General features: G+C 35.8%; 1 protein-coding gene across 1 annotated transcript in view; it reads right to left on the reverse strand.

Annotated features, from left to right (window-relative positions):
• The window catches only part of LOC118274897 (small G protein signaling modulator 2), a 104,827-nt gene that overhangs the window by 34,674 nt on the left and 51,964 nt on the right, over window positions 1-18,189 (reverse strand). The window contains 1 exon segment of the mRNA XM_050696775.1: window positions 6,710-6,873. Coding sequence (XP_050552732.1) covers window positions 6,710-6,873 — 164 coding nt within the window.

Genomic DNA, 18,189 nt, shown 5'->3' on the forward strand with positions numbered 1-18,189 from the left:
TCTTATTTAATTAAAGTACTTTTTAGACGTTTTTGTTCGAAACTTCAGTAACAAAGGCCGAACCCAAATCAAAGTCTAGCTAAAGAAATCGAGAACCCTTTTTTACATTGAAGAAAGTGGCGATAACGAGAAACGAGTGAAGTTGTTTTGTACGCCTTTTTACTCTGACAGTATTTTCTAAAGGCAAAAACGTGATATCTTCATAAATCTCGTGAATTCGTGCTATTTTTCACAGCAATTTGTGTACATTTCATTCTTGAAATGGTCATAAAAGCGTAAATAATTTATTTACTCTACCGTATTTTACATTAAATCCAAGTAGGTATAAATCGCAAATAGGTGGTTATTCGTGAAAAAGCATAACAAGTCATTTTTATTTTTTTAAAAAACATTGCCCCACATTCGGATTTTCTCGTCTTGTGGATGCGTTTACAAACATACAAGTTCACATACATACACATGACACCCTGACTCGAAACAAGCATATGTGAATCATACAAAGAGTTGTTTCGTGCGGGAATCGAACCCGCTACACGTTGCACGGCAGCCGATTACCCAGCCATCGCGCCGACCATGTAGTCTTATGACCACTGAACCGATCTACAGTCAATATGAAGATAGATAAATATACGACTAGACATGAGCTACGTATCACTTTAATAGATCTATCAGCACAAACAACACGCGCAGTGTGGACCGGCATTGTTGCGCCGTCAGTCAGCCTTTGTGCTGCGCCGCTTTGTTACTGCACGTCCTTATAATAATGGGAAACTAACCTCTGTGTGCCACCACGTGTAACCTCTGCCTTTTATTTGTAGTATCAGTTTCATGGCGTCAGTAGATTTATTATAGGGGGTATAAACAAGTATTGTGTAATAATGTTAGGATTATTTTTGAAACTTATTATAAATGTATCGTTTTCTAAGTACTTAACATTACGTCAAGATGTGTCCCTTTTGTAGATCTAAGGGATAGACTCAAGAGAACATCTTCAATATGCCTAGCCCCCACTTTCCATCACTTACTTATCCTACCTAGGTATGTTATTAATCCTAGCCTGTGGACTAGGGCTGATGCCTAATCTGGAGCTGCGGACAAAGTAACCGGTTACCGGGGCTCTGGTTCAAAACGCAGGAGTAGGAACAGGGTGGTTTTTAGTTAGTAAAAGTCTAACACTCCCGTCTCGCCCAAGGAGGGAGAAGACACTGGATAGAGTTAAAAGCTTATAAGAGTTTAAAAACTTTACCTTCTGAATCTTCATGTTTGAAATTAATTCAAAATTCACCCAGCAACATTTCACCTGATACCATTACAGCCTATCGTTCTAGTTCGTTAGTTTAGTTAACTACATAACAACAAAATTGAATATCAGATTTGAACCGTAAACCGGTAAATGTCAGCAGAACTCTGCGCCGTAGTTACCGCAACAGTAACTGCCACGTAACGAGGTTACCACAAATTGACAGATCAGTGGCGACCGCGCCGGTAACTTGGTTAATTGCTTAACTAGCCTTATTAGATGGTAACTGCTGTACATTTTATGGAATTTAATGTCGTAGGCCCGCTGGAATATCGCGGTGGCCCAAAGGTCTAAAGGAACCACCAAAGGATCCTCATTCATGAGAAAAACCTACAATTAAAATTAATGGGACAAGACCTTAAGTCTATGTTTGCATGGCAAACGTTAAGCGTGCGTTCTGATGACGCGTAGTTATTCAAACCGTTCACATACCATATGGTAAACCACTTATGAAGTCGGAATAAGTTTGGCCAAAATTATAGATACCTACCTGTATAATGTATACATTATGAGAATGTATATGTAATTGTAAGCACACATTATCAAAACGCAATCTATAAAAAACTATTGTAAAAATAATTAAATAGGTACTAATCTGGAAACCAAACTACCAGGGGTTCATAAATAGCTAGGAATTCAGTGTGCCACACTCACACACAACACGTTTACTTCGTTCCGAGCTCTGCACATGCCCTGAATAGTTTATGCCCCGCTAATGTTCTGCTGCCCTGGTACACTCGTTTCTTTATAGCAGCCCATTACGTACGCGGGACTTAATGGGGGGATATTAAATAATACCACCGAGCTACGTAATGCGATAAATGTTCATGTGTGTGCGTGTGTGTTTATGTATCTATATGTTTGTCTATCATATTAGATTAGTTTGTATTATGGAATTTAGCTTTTTGATTTTTCGATCAACTGTAAAAACAGTTGATCAATGCATTAAACTTCTTTGAATTGTTTTCTATTAAGTAAACTGTTGGATAATTTATCATTTCAATGGCAAAAAAGTACATTGTATATATATCATCGCAGAAATATGGTATAAAATAAAAAATCTTTAGTCCATCAGTTAGATAATGAAAAAATATTTGACATTTTTTTTTTGTCGTATAAGATAACAATACTTAGATAGAACTAATCAAAGTTAAGGAGTGAGAGCAGATACGTCATTCTACGTATAAAATGTACCTACACTACAAATGACGTTACGCGGTATTTCAAATCGATATATCTTCGAAAATATTTGTGTGTAATCGAAAATATTTGTTTACATAAGAAAATAAAAAATGCGTTTCTAATATTTTATATTAATCTTCAATACGGACATTAAAATAAAACTTAGTCATCTACCCTATTCCCGGAAAACAGCTTAGTTTTTACTTTTAAAGCCAAGAAATTAAATACGTGTTTTGTTTGCAGAGGAAAATGATATTGTATTCAAAATACAAAGTGAGAATCGTGCTTCATAAGCTTTCACGGAAACTTGATACATACATACATACTTACACACATAATGCATACTATGTATAATAACCTGTTGCTATGTAGTCGAGCCATCGTATGAAGACATAACGGTTTTCCCTTCGATCACATAACACCGTTTAATCATGCTTGTCTCAAGTATCAAGAATGGGTTCAAAATTGATTTACGTAGATACATAATGTCAATCCATTTTATTATAAATTTCATGAGACATACTAAATTAATTATTATATTATCGGTGCGTGGCAGCGTGTGACAATCGAGGTGTCGTGTCGCGGAATGCTGCTCGTGAAACGCCTTCTAGGAATGCTGCTCGTGAAAGGAACTTGACTAGTTTCAAGTCATACTAGGACTTGAAACTAGTCAAGTTCCTCGTCAAACAGTTACGTGAGTAAGCCGATAACATAATGATTAAGTCAATCCGATTGTTACTTAAAATGGTAGGCAAAAGGACACCACACTCTTTTTTATTGTTGTTAGTGTTAATTTCCTAAGGTAATAACGCCGACGACAACTCATTCCACAGTTTTGCTGTGCGAGGCAAAAAGATTAGTGAGAAACGCACAGTTGTGGCCTGTCAACCATCTATATGATGGGGATGGAAGTGCTGTCGTGTAGGTCGATGGTGAAAAGACGCAGCAGGTATCAGATTAAACAATTCCTCAGAGTCCTCCCCGTCGTACTTTGTAGCTTCAAGGTAAGAAGCCACGATTATTTGTTGGTAAACAAACATAATAAAATTATTGTTATGAAATAACGATAACGATATTAATATTTATACATCATAATGTCTGTTTTATCGGCTGTCGGATTAAATGCAGGACAAATTAAAACAGAATTAAATTGTCGGTGCGAGCTCGAGCCGCGACGCGACGCGACGCTCGGAAAAATCAGACACGATAATATTTCCTGACAGTATAGGGTTGGCAAATTGTAGAAAATAAATAACCCAATTTAAAATTATATTTTTGAATGTAAGTAATATTTGTTTTTTGCCTTTTTAGGCTTTATTTGCATAAGTAGTTTTATGGAAATGCAAAGGTAGAAGCTATATTTTATTATAAGTAATTTTTAATTTACAATTGGCCCATATACGGTCACCTGATGGTAAGCAATCGCCGCCGCCCAGGGAGACCCGGAAGACTAAAGGCGTTTCAAGTACGTCGCTGGCCTTTTGAGGGTTACGAATTAAGGGTTGTTGAGAAATCGGGGATTGAGCCTCCGGTAACCTCGTTCACATAACGAAATACGTATCACGTCGGTTTTTTAAATGAAAAAAAAATATACCTATTTTAGTTTGACCAATCGAAACACTTCTGACGGAAGAAGCATTCGAATCTAAGTTCACTAACTATTTTTGGCATAATAGGAATTACAAATAATATGGTCTCCTTTAGATAAACAGTAAGGGTACGAAATCTCCAAATAATTTAATATTCCGATGCAAATACTGGAAGGGTCGGGTCTCACTAGAATATTTAAATAGGTCGTGGTATTCAGATAATTGTGTACCTAAAGATAAACAAGTATCGATGCAAATGAAGCGGTACTGAATGTCGCCGTAGTACAAAGATTAAGATGAATGCTCCAGGGTTCTTTTTTAAGGGGGAAAAATCATCAAATGACTTCTCCCGCCTTGGGCAAACGATAAGTATCTTACTGACTAAAAACCATCCCGTTCCTACTCCTGCTTTTTGATCCGGAGCCCCGGTAACCCGCTAGGTAGTCCAGGGTAACTCGTGATTTGTGATTTTCGTTTTTTTTTTTTTTTTTTATAATTTACTGCCCGATATCGGATAAAATATACCTATATATGCGCGGTCACACAATAATGATCACTCGAATAAAGAGATAGTAAAAATATAAAATAACAAACAATAAGTCTAACATAACCTCCAAACTTCACACAAGGATTCCACACAAAGTGTCACAAAGTCTACGCTTGAAGACGGATTGCGTAATTTAAACTAAATTCAAACGAAACCGCAATGACAGCCCTACACCACCATGTTATCTGTAGCAAGCAACGCACCACGCTTTATTAATGGCATTAATTTAAATGAAGAATAGCCGCCATTTTGTATATTTGATGGCAATATTGTGGAACGTGCGAGATCCAGCTAAACGAATTAGGTATTCGAATTATTTTGTTTGTCGATGTTGCAAATTGTTGTTTGTGAAATGTTGTGTTATTTTATTTTGAACCTTATTTTCATGGGGCGTAAAACGAGGTTTGTAATACAATAAATAATATACATGTATATGTACCTATGTAAAGGAGAGAGATGCCATCTATTTTTTTAAGGGATAGTTTTCATGTGAATTACATTCAAAAATAAATGAAAATCGGCTAAAGTTTTGAACAAAAACGCCCACCGACACTTTTTTTGAAAATAAAAAACGATATCACAGCCAAAGAGGTATACCAGAATCGTATAGGTAGAGAGGACAGTAAGAACATTCGTAATAATGTGTATGTATGTAAATACCTCTAGAAAAACCTGTATTAATTTATTTCAACAAAAAGTATCCAAACTGTTTACATAAAGCATTAAAATAATTTTCAACAACGTGAATAAAATATTGGTGACCAAACTTCTCAATCTAGACAGCATAATCTCAATCTAGTCTTTATGAGATGCAAATAAGTACTTAATAATTTCTAATTATAAGTTTGAAATCACCAACCCGCATTGAGCAAGCGTGGTAATTAATACTCAAACCCTCTCTATGCGAGAAGAGGCCTTTGTTCAGTAGTGACCATTTATAAGCTGTTAAAGTAAAGTAAAGTATGGTGAGCAATCGGCACCGAATGAAAAGGTCCTACAAGTGCGCTGCCGGCCTTTTGGAAGGGGGTAGGGTTTTACCCATTAACAGTAGGTTGTCACACGAGTTTCGTGACTTAATTAGGGAAAGGGAAAATTCACATTAAGTATGTGAACATTTGTTCAGAGAGTAAAAGTTGTTTGCGTGCTATGTTAGCAAATGTGTTATGCTTATGTGTATGTGAACTTGTATGTTTGTAAACGCACCCACGACAAAGGAGAAAATCCTAATGTGGGTCAAAGTATTTTTAAAAAAGAAAAGAAAAGAAATAAAAACTTTTTTGCTCTTTGTAATTGTATAAGAAAAATTACCTAATTATCTAAAAGTAGGCGTTATCTCAATATCAATATCAATATCAATCCTTTGAGGCAAAACATATATCATATTATGAACTAAGAACATTAACTGTACGTCTATGTGTACAAATGGAATAAAAATCCAGAAAAGTTACGTAGCTTGCCTACGAAACGCTACGGCGTAGTCTCGTTAGAGGAAAGTGCTACGAGCTACGAGCCCCGTCTAATACAGTTGCGTTGTAATTTGTATCTTTCAAGCTGATCCTGAAGCTTTATATGGATTTTTATGTTCAACTCTTTCAGATAAATTCTTTCATTTTCTTAGCGTAGCGTAAGTTAGTTGTATAAGGTAATCATAATAAAGGTAATCGTAAGATTAACACGTCTCCTTATTTGCTCCCTAAGTCTCCACATTGCACTAAGCCTTGCGTATAACATGTCTTGAAGAAATTTTCTGTTAATTTTAGTTAGATAAGCTAATGTAAGTTTTATTTTCAAAACCAAAAAACCTGCACTGTCTGGCTGTTACTGCAATTAACTCCTACAATAATACACATCAGCTAACGTTAGCTAACGTAGGAGAGCCACATTTCGGCACGAATGGGCTTAACCTGAGTTTGACTACAACGGCCTCACAGCAAAACCAGCTTAAAACAACCCTTACGTTTTTTTTTTACTATGTTAATAAGATTACCAGAGGGAACCTATACAGTGAATCACCGGCGCTGATCGCTTACCATCAGGTGACACTGTTGCTTGTTTGCCACTTAACCTATAAAAAAAAGAAACACCACTTACCTAGAAGTAGGCGGAGATCCAGACAGCAAGGAACCGGAGCCTCGCTTGCAGAGCGGAGGCCTGGGGGCTGACGGTCTTCTTTCAACTCCTGATGCAGAGCGCGTTGCTGGGGCACCCTCAGCTGCAAGCACCCTCGCTGATACCAACGCTGCTTCGGGGCAGTGCTGCAAAGAAACCCTTGATTAATACTAGGTACAGTGAAAAAACAAAATGAGGCTATTGTACTTCGAAAAGGAGTTGGGAAAAGCGAGAGAGAAGGGGATAAGTAGAGTGAGTTTACCTTAGTCTTAAGAAAACCTAACTTTTGGGACAGAGATAAATCCTAAAAGGAAATATAGGCTAAATAAATAATTTAAAAAAGAAGGAGACACTTTATTCACTCATAATGTAATAGAAAAGTAGTAACAATATGTACATATGTAGATATTGAAACATATATTATATATAGAGAGACAAAGAGAGAGAAGTTGTATATTTGTTTGTGTTTGAAATCTTAATGTTCTAATTTATCTTCTTAACGGTTTGAAGCACGATTTACATAGTTTCGGTTTTCTGTAATTTACTTGAAAGCGATCAAAGCCGCAGACAAGACATTTCTAAACATAAATTTCCTCAAGTACCTATACTTCTACACCAAGATATTCAAGCATTCAAAGAAAACACAAACTCAGATTTAATGTATTAGCATAAATTATTTTATCCAATTTCGATTCCCGGGTCGGGCAAAGTATTACTGGGCTTTTTTCGGTTTTTCTAAAGTTTCTCAGTAGTAGCACGGAGTCTGGAATTGTACCCAGTATATAGCAATAGGCTCACCCCCTATTTCATGGGACTTATAACACAAATGGTGAAAAGTGTACAGTAGCATTACGTGCCGTAATGTGCACCTCTGCCTACCCATTCGGGGATAAAAGGCATGACGTTGACGTATATTCAAGCATTCAAATAAAAACACAAACGTAAGAGCTTTAACGCATTAGCATTAATAATTTTATCCAAAGATTCATTTATAACACAAATCTTTCTAATCATATAAACGTACTTTGTACAATTAAATTTGGGTTTAATGAACCTTTTCACCTTTTACAAAAGGCCTGAAGGCGCAAATACAATTAGTGTTACGGTAATGAGGTGACTCTAGACCTCATAATGTTGTCTGGAGTATTGACTTCTTTACAAACAAAGGCTCGTCTACGTAGCGTCTGCAATCGATAATTATTCAGCTGTACAAGCCGTCTCTCGGAGTACAATAGAACGTCTCTTGGTATTCATTTGTTTTTCTACGAGTATTCAATGTGAAGATTAGAGGCTTTTGATTATTTGTATTTACATATTAGCGGTTTAGTTGTAAATAGGTTTGATTTATATTGTTTTGTTCCGCCCCAGCTTCGCATGGGTGCAATGGTGATATATTATGCATGTATTATACATATAAAACCTTCCGATTGAATTACTCTATCTATTAAAAAAACGCATATCTATCAAAATCGGTTGCGTAGTTTTAAAGATTTAAGCATTCAAAGGGACATAGGGACAGAGAAAGCGGCTTTGTTTTTGCTTTATTTTTACTTTAAGAAAATTGAATGCACGGTTGGTACGGTGGCTGGGCATTCCCGCACGGAGCAACTTTTTGAGTGATCTACAAATTGTTGTTTCGGGTCTGGGTGTGTATGCGCATGTGAACATGTATGTTTGTAAACACTCCCACGACACAGGAGAAAATCCTAGTGTGGGGCGATTTCAGATTAGATTTATACATTTATCTATGTAAAGCTCATCAAACACTTAAATGTTTGTAGATTTAAGTTTGTTAAAAAACAAAACTTATTAATCAAGATCTAATTTCGTAGAAATCTTCAAATAATCTGGTATTCACGTTTTCTTCGAATTCAAAAACTTTTCGAATTATTCGCTGTATAATGCCGTCAGTCGAAATCGCATAAAAGAATTTCTTTCTTCAACTGTTTTGTGAAATTTTAACGATCGTGCAAAAGAAATAAGTATTCATTCGTTTCGTTTGCTGTTTTTTTTTATTACAAACTTCTTTTTAAAAGGTTATACCTATTGTAAAAATATGGATAAGTATTTAAGATAAAACTTTTCTTAATTTGAAAACTTGTAATATTCAAAATAATAGTAATATTAATACAACTGTCAGATTGCTATTAAAACTTTTATTGGATACACAATTTAACATTTAAATTTAATATCATTCGAGATTTCATTTCTTAAATTTTCATTTAAAATTAATTTTAAGAACTCAATGTAGTGTAAGTTTAATAATAGTATCGTTCTTAATTACATAGAAATAAAAAAAAATGTATTATTATTTAATTGTACAGTTCTATTTCTAAAGTTTCTGCCTATGTCATGTATATCTATTTTAGAAATGTATGTATGTAAATATATCTGTGTCTAGTTTCCTGCAGATGTCGTAAATGCTTGTTTTTTTAGCAGTGAAAATCATCTAATGTCATCCTGGCCTTCTAGGCGAAGCTAGAAGGAGAGTTAGACTCTTACTGACTAGAAACCTACCCGTTTCTACTCCTGCTTTTTGGAGCCGGAGCCCCAGTAAACCCGCTAGGCAGTCCACACTCTACTCTCCCTCCACCGTGACTATCAACATGACCGTCTACTCAACTCAAATTAAACCGACGAACAAAAGACGAAACTTAAAACCTAATCCCCGATGCCCTTTACAAAACATTACGCAAATCCACTAAGCCTCGTCTTGTAACAACAATCAATATTGAAACTAATTATCGACAAACTCCTTACTTACTTACTTATTTATTGAATAAACGAACTTTACACAATTTAAATACACTTCGCTATTTTATAGTAGTCATTGAAGGATAATTTATTCTTTAATAGTAAATTTAAACAGATAAGTATTTCTATTTAGCCTATACTACTAGAAAAAATCATAGGCTTACTAACTGTCCTCTGTACATTTGGTTACCAGGTATATAGGTTCTGGCAGAAAGCGGGTTGGTGGTCAAACGTTGACATGTCAACGCAAAAAAAAAGAATTTTGATGTTAGCTATGGAGCATGACGTGCAATGAAGAGCGCGGGCGTGGGGACATGAGAGCGATCGACATCTCGAGCAGTCATTGTATGCCTGATAACTGCTTGACCGCTTGATCAAATGTCAACTGCCCGAAGCAGTAGCAACAGCTCGAGCAGTTTACTATGCAGTCGCAGGTTGAAGCAGCCGCTCTAGATAGACTGCTTTAATAAGTCTGTATAACAACCCTAACATTTGACCTTGACATTTAGAAAATTAATGAAACTCCACCATTACTTAATGTATTGTACTCTTTCAACCGCAATCTCGTCTCTTTGTCACAACATGCCACACAGTTACACATCAAGCTAAACAAAACCAGTATAAACTGACCCATGTACTGACACAGTTACACATGAAGCTACACAAAACCAATATAAACTGACCCTCCCATGTACTGAAAGATCATACAAGGCGAGACCATGGTAAACTGGTTTGTGTGTACCTATGTATCATCAAAACGTGTTGAGTTCCTTTGTTACATACAAAAGGGACATATATGAGAAATGTATGTTAAAGTCGTGTGATTATAAACTTGACTTGAAAGGATCTCGTATTAATGAGGCAAGAAATGGATTTTCTGCGAGAATTTGATTTCCGTAATTAATAAGTTTAAATGAGACTTGTTCGAGTGTACAGTAGTATGATTTCAATGTGATTTATGGAGAAAGGTTTTTAGTTGAAATTCAATTAATTGTATTGTATGTTTTTATGGCATAGTGGGTAAACGTGTGGATGAATCACCTGATGATAAGTGTTCAGAGTTACCCATGGACACTCTTGAAGTAGGTACTAGAATTTTAATCATATTTACTAATGTTCATTAAAAAATAGGTTGTCTAAAAATAAGTAGAAGCGTTTTAATTTGCTCACATAAAACTATAACTTCGTCACTTATACGCATGGTTCGAATCCAGACTCTATAGAATTACTTTCTTAATTGAAAAACTCAAAAGTGTTTACACAAAAAAGTGCGTAAATCGAAAAGTACCTTTACCTATTCAACTTCACATCTATTGTGACCAGTAATTGAACTCTGAGTCCTCAGAAAACCCTTTTAAAAACAAAATACCAATTATAACCTAAAAACGAGCTGACATTTAAAAAACATTGAACTTTATAAAACAACAAAAAAATAAATAAAAGAGTTGTCACGTTTCGCGTAAAATGAAATAAAAAAAAAATGAAGCAAACAAAATCGAAAAAACATTTATTTGAATTTGTTAATACTTTTATGACGAAAGTTTTAATTAAAATTCTCGAGCTTCAGTAGATAATGACAGTTGAAAGACGCCATGTTGGAATTTGAATCAAACATGGCCGCTGAGTATCGATTTGATTCGATTGTTTGTGTCAATACACTCGATCGAATCTTTGAAGCCTTTGAAAGACACGAGAGCGACGATACGAGTGTAATTTAGCCAATGCATTAACTGTTGCGAGTATTCTCTAATTGATACAAAGATAGCTTTTGTTTGATTTAATTAATTGCGAGTAGAGCGATTGGTTTTTAATGTTCTAATGTATCTTGTTTCAGTCATCATATCGACTTTCAAACGATTTAGTATTAGAGAGATTAGACTATAAAGTAATTAAAATAAATAAAGCATTCTTGGATATAATCTTGAGAGTTGATAAGTGCAGTCATAGGTTAGTCCGAGGTTGATCTACCAAGTGAACCCGGTGCCTCCTTCAGACGCCACCGCAAAGGTTTTAGTGAAGTAAAATCCCACAATACCTAGACTGTTTTTCCAAAATGCTAAGTGCTTTTTGAAAGTTTCCCCCGTCTAACTATACATGTTTATGAATAGTGAAATAACGGGACAGACCTATATTTTAAACGTTGCGTTTACAAACATTCAAGTTCACATACACATGACACCTAGACAATTTGGGAATTACACAAAGAGTAGTGGCGTGCGGGAATCGAACACGCTACACGCTGCGCGGCAGCCGATTGCCCAGCCACGAAGCCACCAAACCGTGTAGTCAAATTGACAATAACTATTCACTTGCCAACAAAACAATTATGACTTTAATATTAAAACTAATAACAACTATTTAATAAAAGACCTTCGACATCATTCAAATAATATTTCATGAAATTAATACCTGCTCTACTCAATCCCATCAAAAACATCCTGTAAAAAACCCAAGTCTCGCAGCTCAGTCTTTCTACCGTCAAAAGTTGTGAGATCCATGTAATACCAAGTCGGTTAATCTATTTAGTGTCTACTTGAAGGACCTTCTGTCTTAAGTTATTACATAAGTTATTATCATGCCAATATTAAAAATATTTAACGTTTTAAACAAATAGATCGACTTGGACATCGCATGAAAACAAAATGAATATTACAATATTATATTAGATTCTTTAGTCTCTCGCGCCTCACGCGATTGAAACTCTCGTTCCTGTTGGTCGCTGGCCCGTCGTGCTGTGTAGTGTGATACATACTAATAATCAAATCAAGCGATGTCCAAGTCGATCTATTTGTTTAAAACGTTAAATCTTTTTAATATTGGCATGATAATAACTTATGTAATAACTTAAGACAGAAGGTCCTTCAAGTAGACACTAAATAGATTAACCGACTTGGTATTACATGGATCTCACAACTTTTGACGGTAGAAAGACTGAGCTGCGAGACTTGGGTTTTTTACAGGATGTTTTTGATGGGATCTCACTTCTTTTTGTAGAGCCTTTCTTTTTGATACCATCTATTAAATTTATAACCACCACCAACCACCAACTGCATAAATAACTTTGTAATCCCATATATTTATATGGGATTACAAAGTTATTGATGCAGTTGGTGTATTTGGAAAACTGGACCGAAATTACAAAATATTTAAGTTTTCCCATGATTAAGACACTAAACTCTATATGTATTCCAAATATGAAGCTTCTAAGTCTGCTAGAAGTGCCTTGGACTTTTGATGATCGGTGAGTCAGTGAGTGACAAAATTTAGAAACTTTAACAAGTTGTCATTCTTAAACTACTGGTTCAAATTGACTGAAATTTTAAATATTCCGTGTTTATACAATGCCGGATTAGTTACTGAAGATTCAGGTTTCTTGCTTTATCCACCACCGAATTATAGGGGGTCGAAAAAGGCCCGAATTGCTTCGAGAAAAGGATGGTACGGCCGTGCCGCTTTTTTTTTTGCTCGACTTGGCGGGGGCACTGCCGTGCCCCCAGATTAAGGTTCATCTGTCACAGTTTCAATACAACAGGTAATTATACAGTTTTCATCAGTTTTATGAAAATTTAAATAAAATGTACCCACGGTGAAGCAATAATTGAGTTTCAGATTGGCCATCACAGTATGCATGGTACTCAAATATTAAATGCCGAACGAAAGGTCAATGTGAAATGGAAAACTTTTATGTCATCATTTCGCATCATACCTGTTTTATGTAGAAAGGGCAGGGCTTTATGTAATAAGTCGCTTTTCCGTGTTTCTGAGTTCAAATATTAGGATGCATTGTGAATGGCGACGAAATAAAACACTAAACCTATTTTGGCCCTGGGCGGGTAAAGTAATATCTTTCTTGCTTTCTACGGATTAAAAAAAAAACTCATTAATAGCACGTAGTTTGGAATTGTGCCCAGTATATGCCATGAGCTCACCCCCTATAACATGGGACTGTTTTTTATTGCATAATCCGATAAACGAGCAGGCGGATCACCTGATGTTAAGCAATCTGCGCTGCCCATGGACATCCGAAACACCAGAGGCGTTACAAGTGCGTTGCCCGCCATACAAGATTGGGAAGGGCGGTAATTGGGCCTCGGGTAACCTCACTCACACAACGACGTTGTTACACGTCGGTTTTCTGTGTATAAATAATGAGTATTGCAACGAATGCACAATTATAAACTCTAAAATCAAATAGAAATAGATTCAATCTTGTAAGAAAAGAACTACTAGTACCTACTACTCTCAGTAGACAAAGCGATCTTGTCCCGTGGCTAACGTTGAGCAAAGCCTTTATAATTTAGAATGGAAGGTGACAGCCAAGGAGGATTACTCTTTGTTGGCTTAGAACCAGTTCCAGCCACCTGAGGCTACTGTTCTAGCGATTAACTAGACTTGGGTAGGTCTTCATTGTGAATAAAGGATACTAGTACGTAATTTTATTGTGATACTAGTACGTATTGAATCGTTAATAAATAGTTACGCTTTTTTATTGTTATTTTGTTAAAAAGGTAAGGTTGTGCAATGACATAACGCTGATCATCAGCTGATTGGACTGCTCGTTTTCCCAAAAAAAAGAATTGGTACCAAGGTAGATTATAATCTGCCTTGGTAAAACGTAAAACAAAAAAAATAAACAAAAAATTGGTCTTTAATAAAACATGGTAATTTTTATACCATGAACGCGGACGGAACCGCTGACAGAAGCTAGTAACAGAACTGATAACAGGTACATTGGTAGATCCAATAATAATAACATCTTTTATCGAAATTAATACTTGAAGCTTGGCAGTCACGATTGCATACATTTTATCATCATCATCATCGTCAGCCTATAAGTGGCTACTGCTGCCCAAAGGCCTCTTCGTACACGGAGCAGGTTTAAGCATTAATCACCACACTTGCTCAATGCGGGTGGGCGATATCCAACTCGTAATTAAAAATTATAAGCCTAGATTTCCTCACGTTTATCAGTGATGTCTTAATAATCTTAGAAAGTACATATAGGTAACTCGAAACACACATTTACTTGACGTACATTTGCGTGACAATAAAGACAATAAGCCGCTTATAATTCAATTTAATCCAGTCTCTAAGTAAGTTCGTAATAAATTCATTCTTCAACGACTCGATTGAATACATTCCCCTCTCGTAAATATGTAGATCAGTCTGATATAATATGCAAACTCGTTTAAACATATAACTGTATCAATCCACGTTCCAGGCAACCATTTATTAAATTGTGTTTTCAAAAAAAATGCGTTGTTTACCTCGCGTGTAGCGAAGCTGCTTGAATAACAGCATAATATGAAGGTATATTATTCAGCTACTCCAGTTTCACTTCTAAGGTATAGGTCACACTCACATCATCCTACCTAGTAGCAATTTGGTACTATACTAACATATCATATTTCCGGAGCTGTGGACTACCTAGCGGGTTTACCAGGGCTCCAATTCTGACAGTCCCTCTTACCTCGCCCAAAGCGAAAGAAGTCATTGAATGACTTTCCCCCCTTAAAAAGCATATCGTTCGAAATGTCGAGATTTCGAACCATTATCGCTGTAAAAAAATGATTTCACTAATTCAGCATTATTTCAACCCCTTGTCTTAAAAAACGCAAAATAATAATTGTTTGCTGAATAATCCTTCATTTAGATCTAAAAACAATAGTGAATATCCACTTGATAATTCTAGTTTAAAACTAGTTATTGTATGAAAATTACAATACCTAAATCAAAACCTTTTCAATTAACATGTACCTACACCAAAATCCCTAATTTACATAACAAAACCTAAATAAACAATCAAAGCTTAAACAAGAAAACAACCCGAAAGCAAAGAGAGAACGTGTCGAAACATCAAAATAATTAATTAAATATTCATATATTTGAAGAGTAACAAAGCCCGTCTGATCCTTGGAAATGAAATCAAGACATCACTCCAACACTTATCTGGCTGTATAAAATGCGATGTGGAGTAGAATTTTTGTAGCAATGCAATGTAATTTTGGTAGCAACACAATGTAATTTTGGTAGCAACACAATGTAATTTTGGTAGCAACATAATGTAATTTAATTCTTAATACATTTTATACAGGCTCTGTTATGAAATGATATTTTTTTATTTTAATGGCAAAAAGTGAAATTTTTCACACAAAGAGTCCCTGACAGTCCGCTTCTGGCAAAAGAACTTACTTTCATAAAAGGTAATCTCCACGCTTGGCAAATGAATCCGAGATGGCAATTTAAATTTATCAGAGAGCGCCGAGTGGTCTCTATCAAATGTGTAGTCCTATCGAATCATTCGACATGAGAACATCAGCACCATCAGTATGAGTTTGCTTCACGTTGTAGAAAACGAACCGAGAGCGCGTTCGGCGCTCTGATTGGCCGGCGCAAATGAACGAACCAATCAGACGCTCGCAAAACGCTCTCGTTTCTTCTTCGTTTGACTTAAAGCAAATTGATACTAAGGGTACTGATGTAATAAAAACATATTTTACTCTACCCTCACTGCATGGGTATACAAGTATACAAACTACGTATAAACTATAAATCAAAGCAAATAATAGGTACTAACTCCTAAGGGTAAAGAACTGCAGTAAGCAAGAAAAGCAAGAAGTTTATAATCCTCTCGAGTATTAAAGTTGCCTGCAGAAAATCAACAAGACAAATTGACAAATCTAAAGTCTGCGCAATGCTACTGGGAATATACTGCTGACAAGTTTAAAGGCGATATAAACTCTCTTTACTGGAACTTAAGAATATAAGCATTAACTACTACCAGCTGGCTACTTCGTATACTTAGTTATTATGTCATAATTCTCCCGGATTTGTCATTTTTATCATTTTAAAATACCCTTTTAAAATAATGTTACTACGGGGAGTAAAACATCTAAGTGTGGAGAGCCATGCTTCGGCACGAATTCTCTGTGTCTTATTATTGATACTCGTTCGGTTGCAGAGGTTTACATTATGGCATTATGTACAACGTACACTCACTTTTAACACAAATGCTCTCTATACTGGGCACAATTCCAGCCTCCGTGCAACTGAAATATTACCGAAAAGCCCAATAATACTTTGCCCGACCCGGGAATCGAGTCGCACTTGCGACAATCGGCCAACAAGGCAGTCTCTCTTCTCTCATCATACCGATGTAAAATATCTTTATTGCTCCTCCTTATATTAAAACTACAATAAAAACTGTCCTCGCCAGCTCTCTCCACTTACAGTCTAACAAAATAATATAAAAATCAATTCAGAACTTCACTTTACTTAACGTTGAAAGGTTCAAGTGTCGTTGGAGCACTCTAAAGGCTTAGGCAAAAACTTAGATCGCACAAAGAAAATCGAGTAACGTCCGAAAAGGCACGAAGTCGTTCAAAAGATTACGAATCAATGTAGAACCTAAAAGCTTACGTTTTAAAGATAAAATCGCGCTTAACATAATACTAGACATGGTGTTTTCTAAGCAGTAAGAGTCTGACACTCCTCACCTCGCCCAAGGCCGTAGAAGTCGTTAGATGATTTTCCTTAAAAAAAAAAACACATGAGAAAATCGTATTAGGTATTATGTAAATTGTCTAAATAGGTTTTTTACCCAAGATACGTAGCGGGTTTACCGGGTCTCCGGCTCGTAAAGCAGAATTAGAGCATTCATACATACGTCACGCCTTCAATCCCGGGGTAGGCAGAGGTGCAGATTATAGCACGTAATGCCCCTGTGTACACCCACTTTTCACAATTTAAGTCCCATGTAATAAGGTGGTGAGCCTATTGCCATATTATACCGGGTACATTTCCAGACTGCGTGCTACTACTGAGTAATTTTCGAAAAACCGAAAAAAGCCCAGTAATACTTCGCCCGACCCGGGAATTGAAGCAGAATTAGAAACGGGGTGGTTTTTAGTCAGCAAGAGTCTGACACTGCCTCTCGCCTCACCCAAGGCGGGAGAAGTCATTAGATGATTTTCCCCTTAAAAAACCCCACAAGATACCGTATTCGATATGATTCCAAGCAGAGTAAAGATTAATAACAATAAAAATATTACTTATTTATTTTATTCAACACGTTCTCAGCATATTTTATTTGTCAAAAATATATAATACTTAATTCAAATAAAAAATAAAGGGCGATTCGAAAAATATTTGCTTCAAAAACCCATGTCAAATATAACATATTAGATCTCGGTCCTAAACATATAAAAAGACTTAATATTAAATTTAAATAACCAAGTAATGGATATTGGATATCTCTCAAAAATATTACGAAAATGTTTTATACAATAAATCCAAAAATATATTCTAATATTACTTAGATGAAAAGTTTTCGATGTAAAATTAACTTATCGTTACGTTTGAAGATGAAAGCCATTTTAAAAGGATTTATCGGCCATATTTGTTCTTATAGAATACAAGTGGTGACATTGGGTTTGAAAATGACTTATTATGGCTATAAGCTGAAGAGTTTGTTTGGTTTTTTGAACACGCTTAACTCCAGAACTACTGATTCGTTTTGAATAATTCTTTTTTGTGATGTATAATGCATTAATCGAGCATAGCTATGGGCTATCAAACACCATACTATAACCAACTCCTGTTGATCAGCTCAGCTCAGCTCCTGCTGAGTAGTGGTTTGAAAATTATATAAATACGAATTTAACTCACATCTGTGCCTTATCATTACGCTTAAACTACTGTACCGATTT

This window comes from Spodoptera frugiperda, chromosome 11 (assembly GCF_023101765.2).
Source record: "Spodoptera frugiperda isolate SF20-4 chromosome 11, AGI-APGP_CSIRO_Sfru_2.0, whole genome shotgun sequence".
Classification (NCBI taxonomy): domain Eukaryota; kingdom Metazoa; phylum Arthropoda; class Insecta; order Lepidoptera; family Noctuidae; genus Spodoptera; species Spodoptera frugiperda.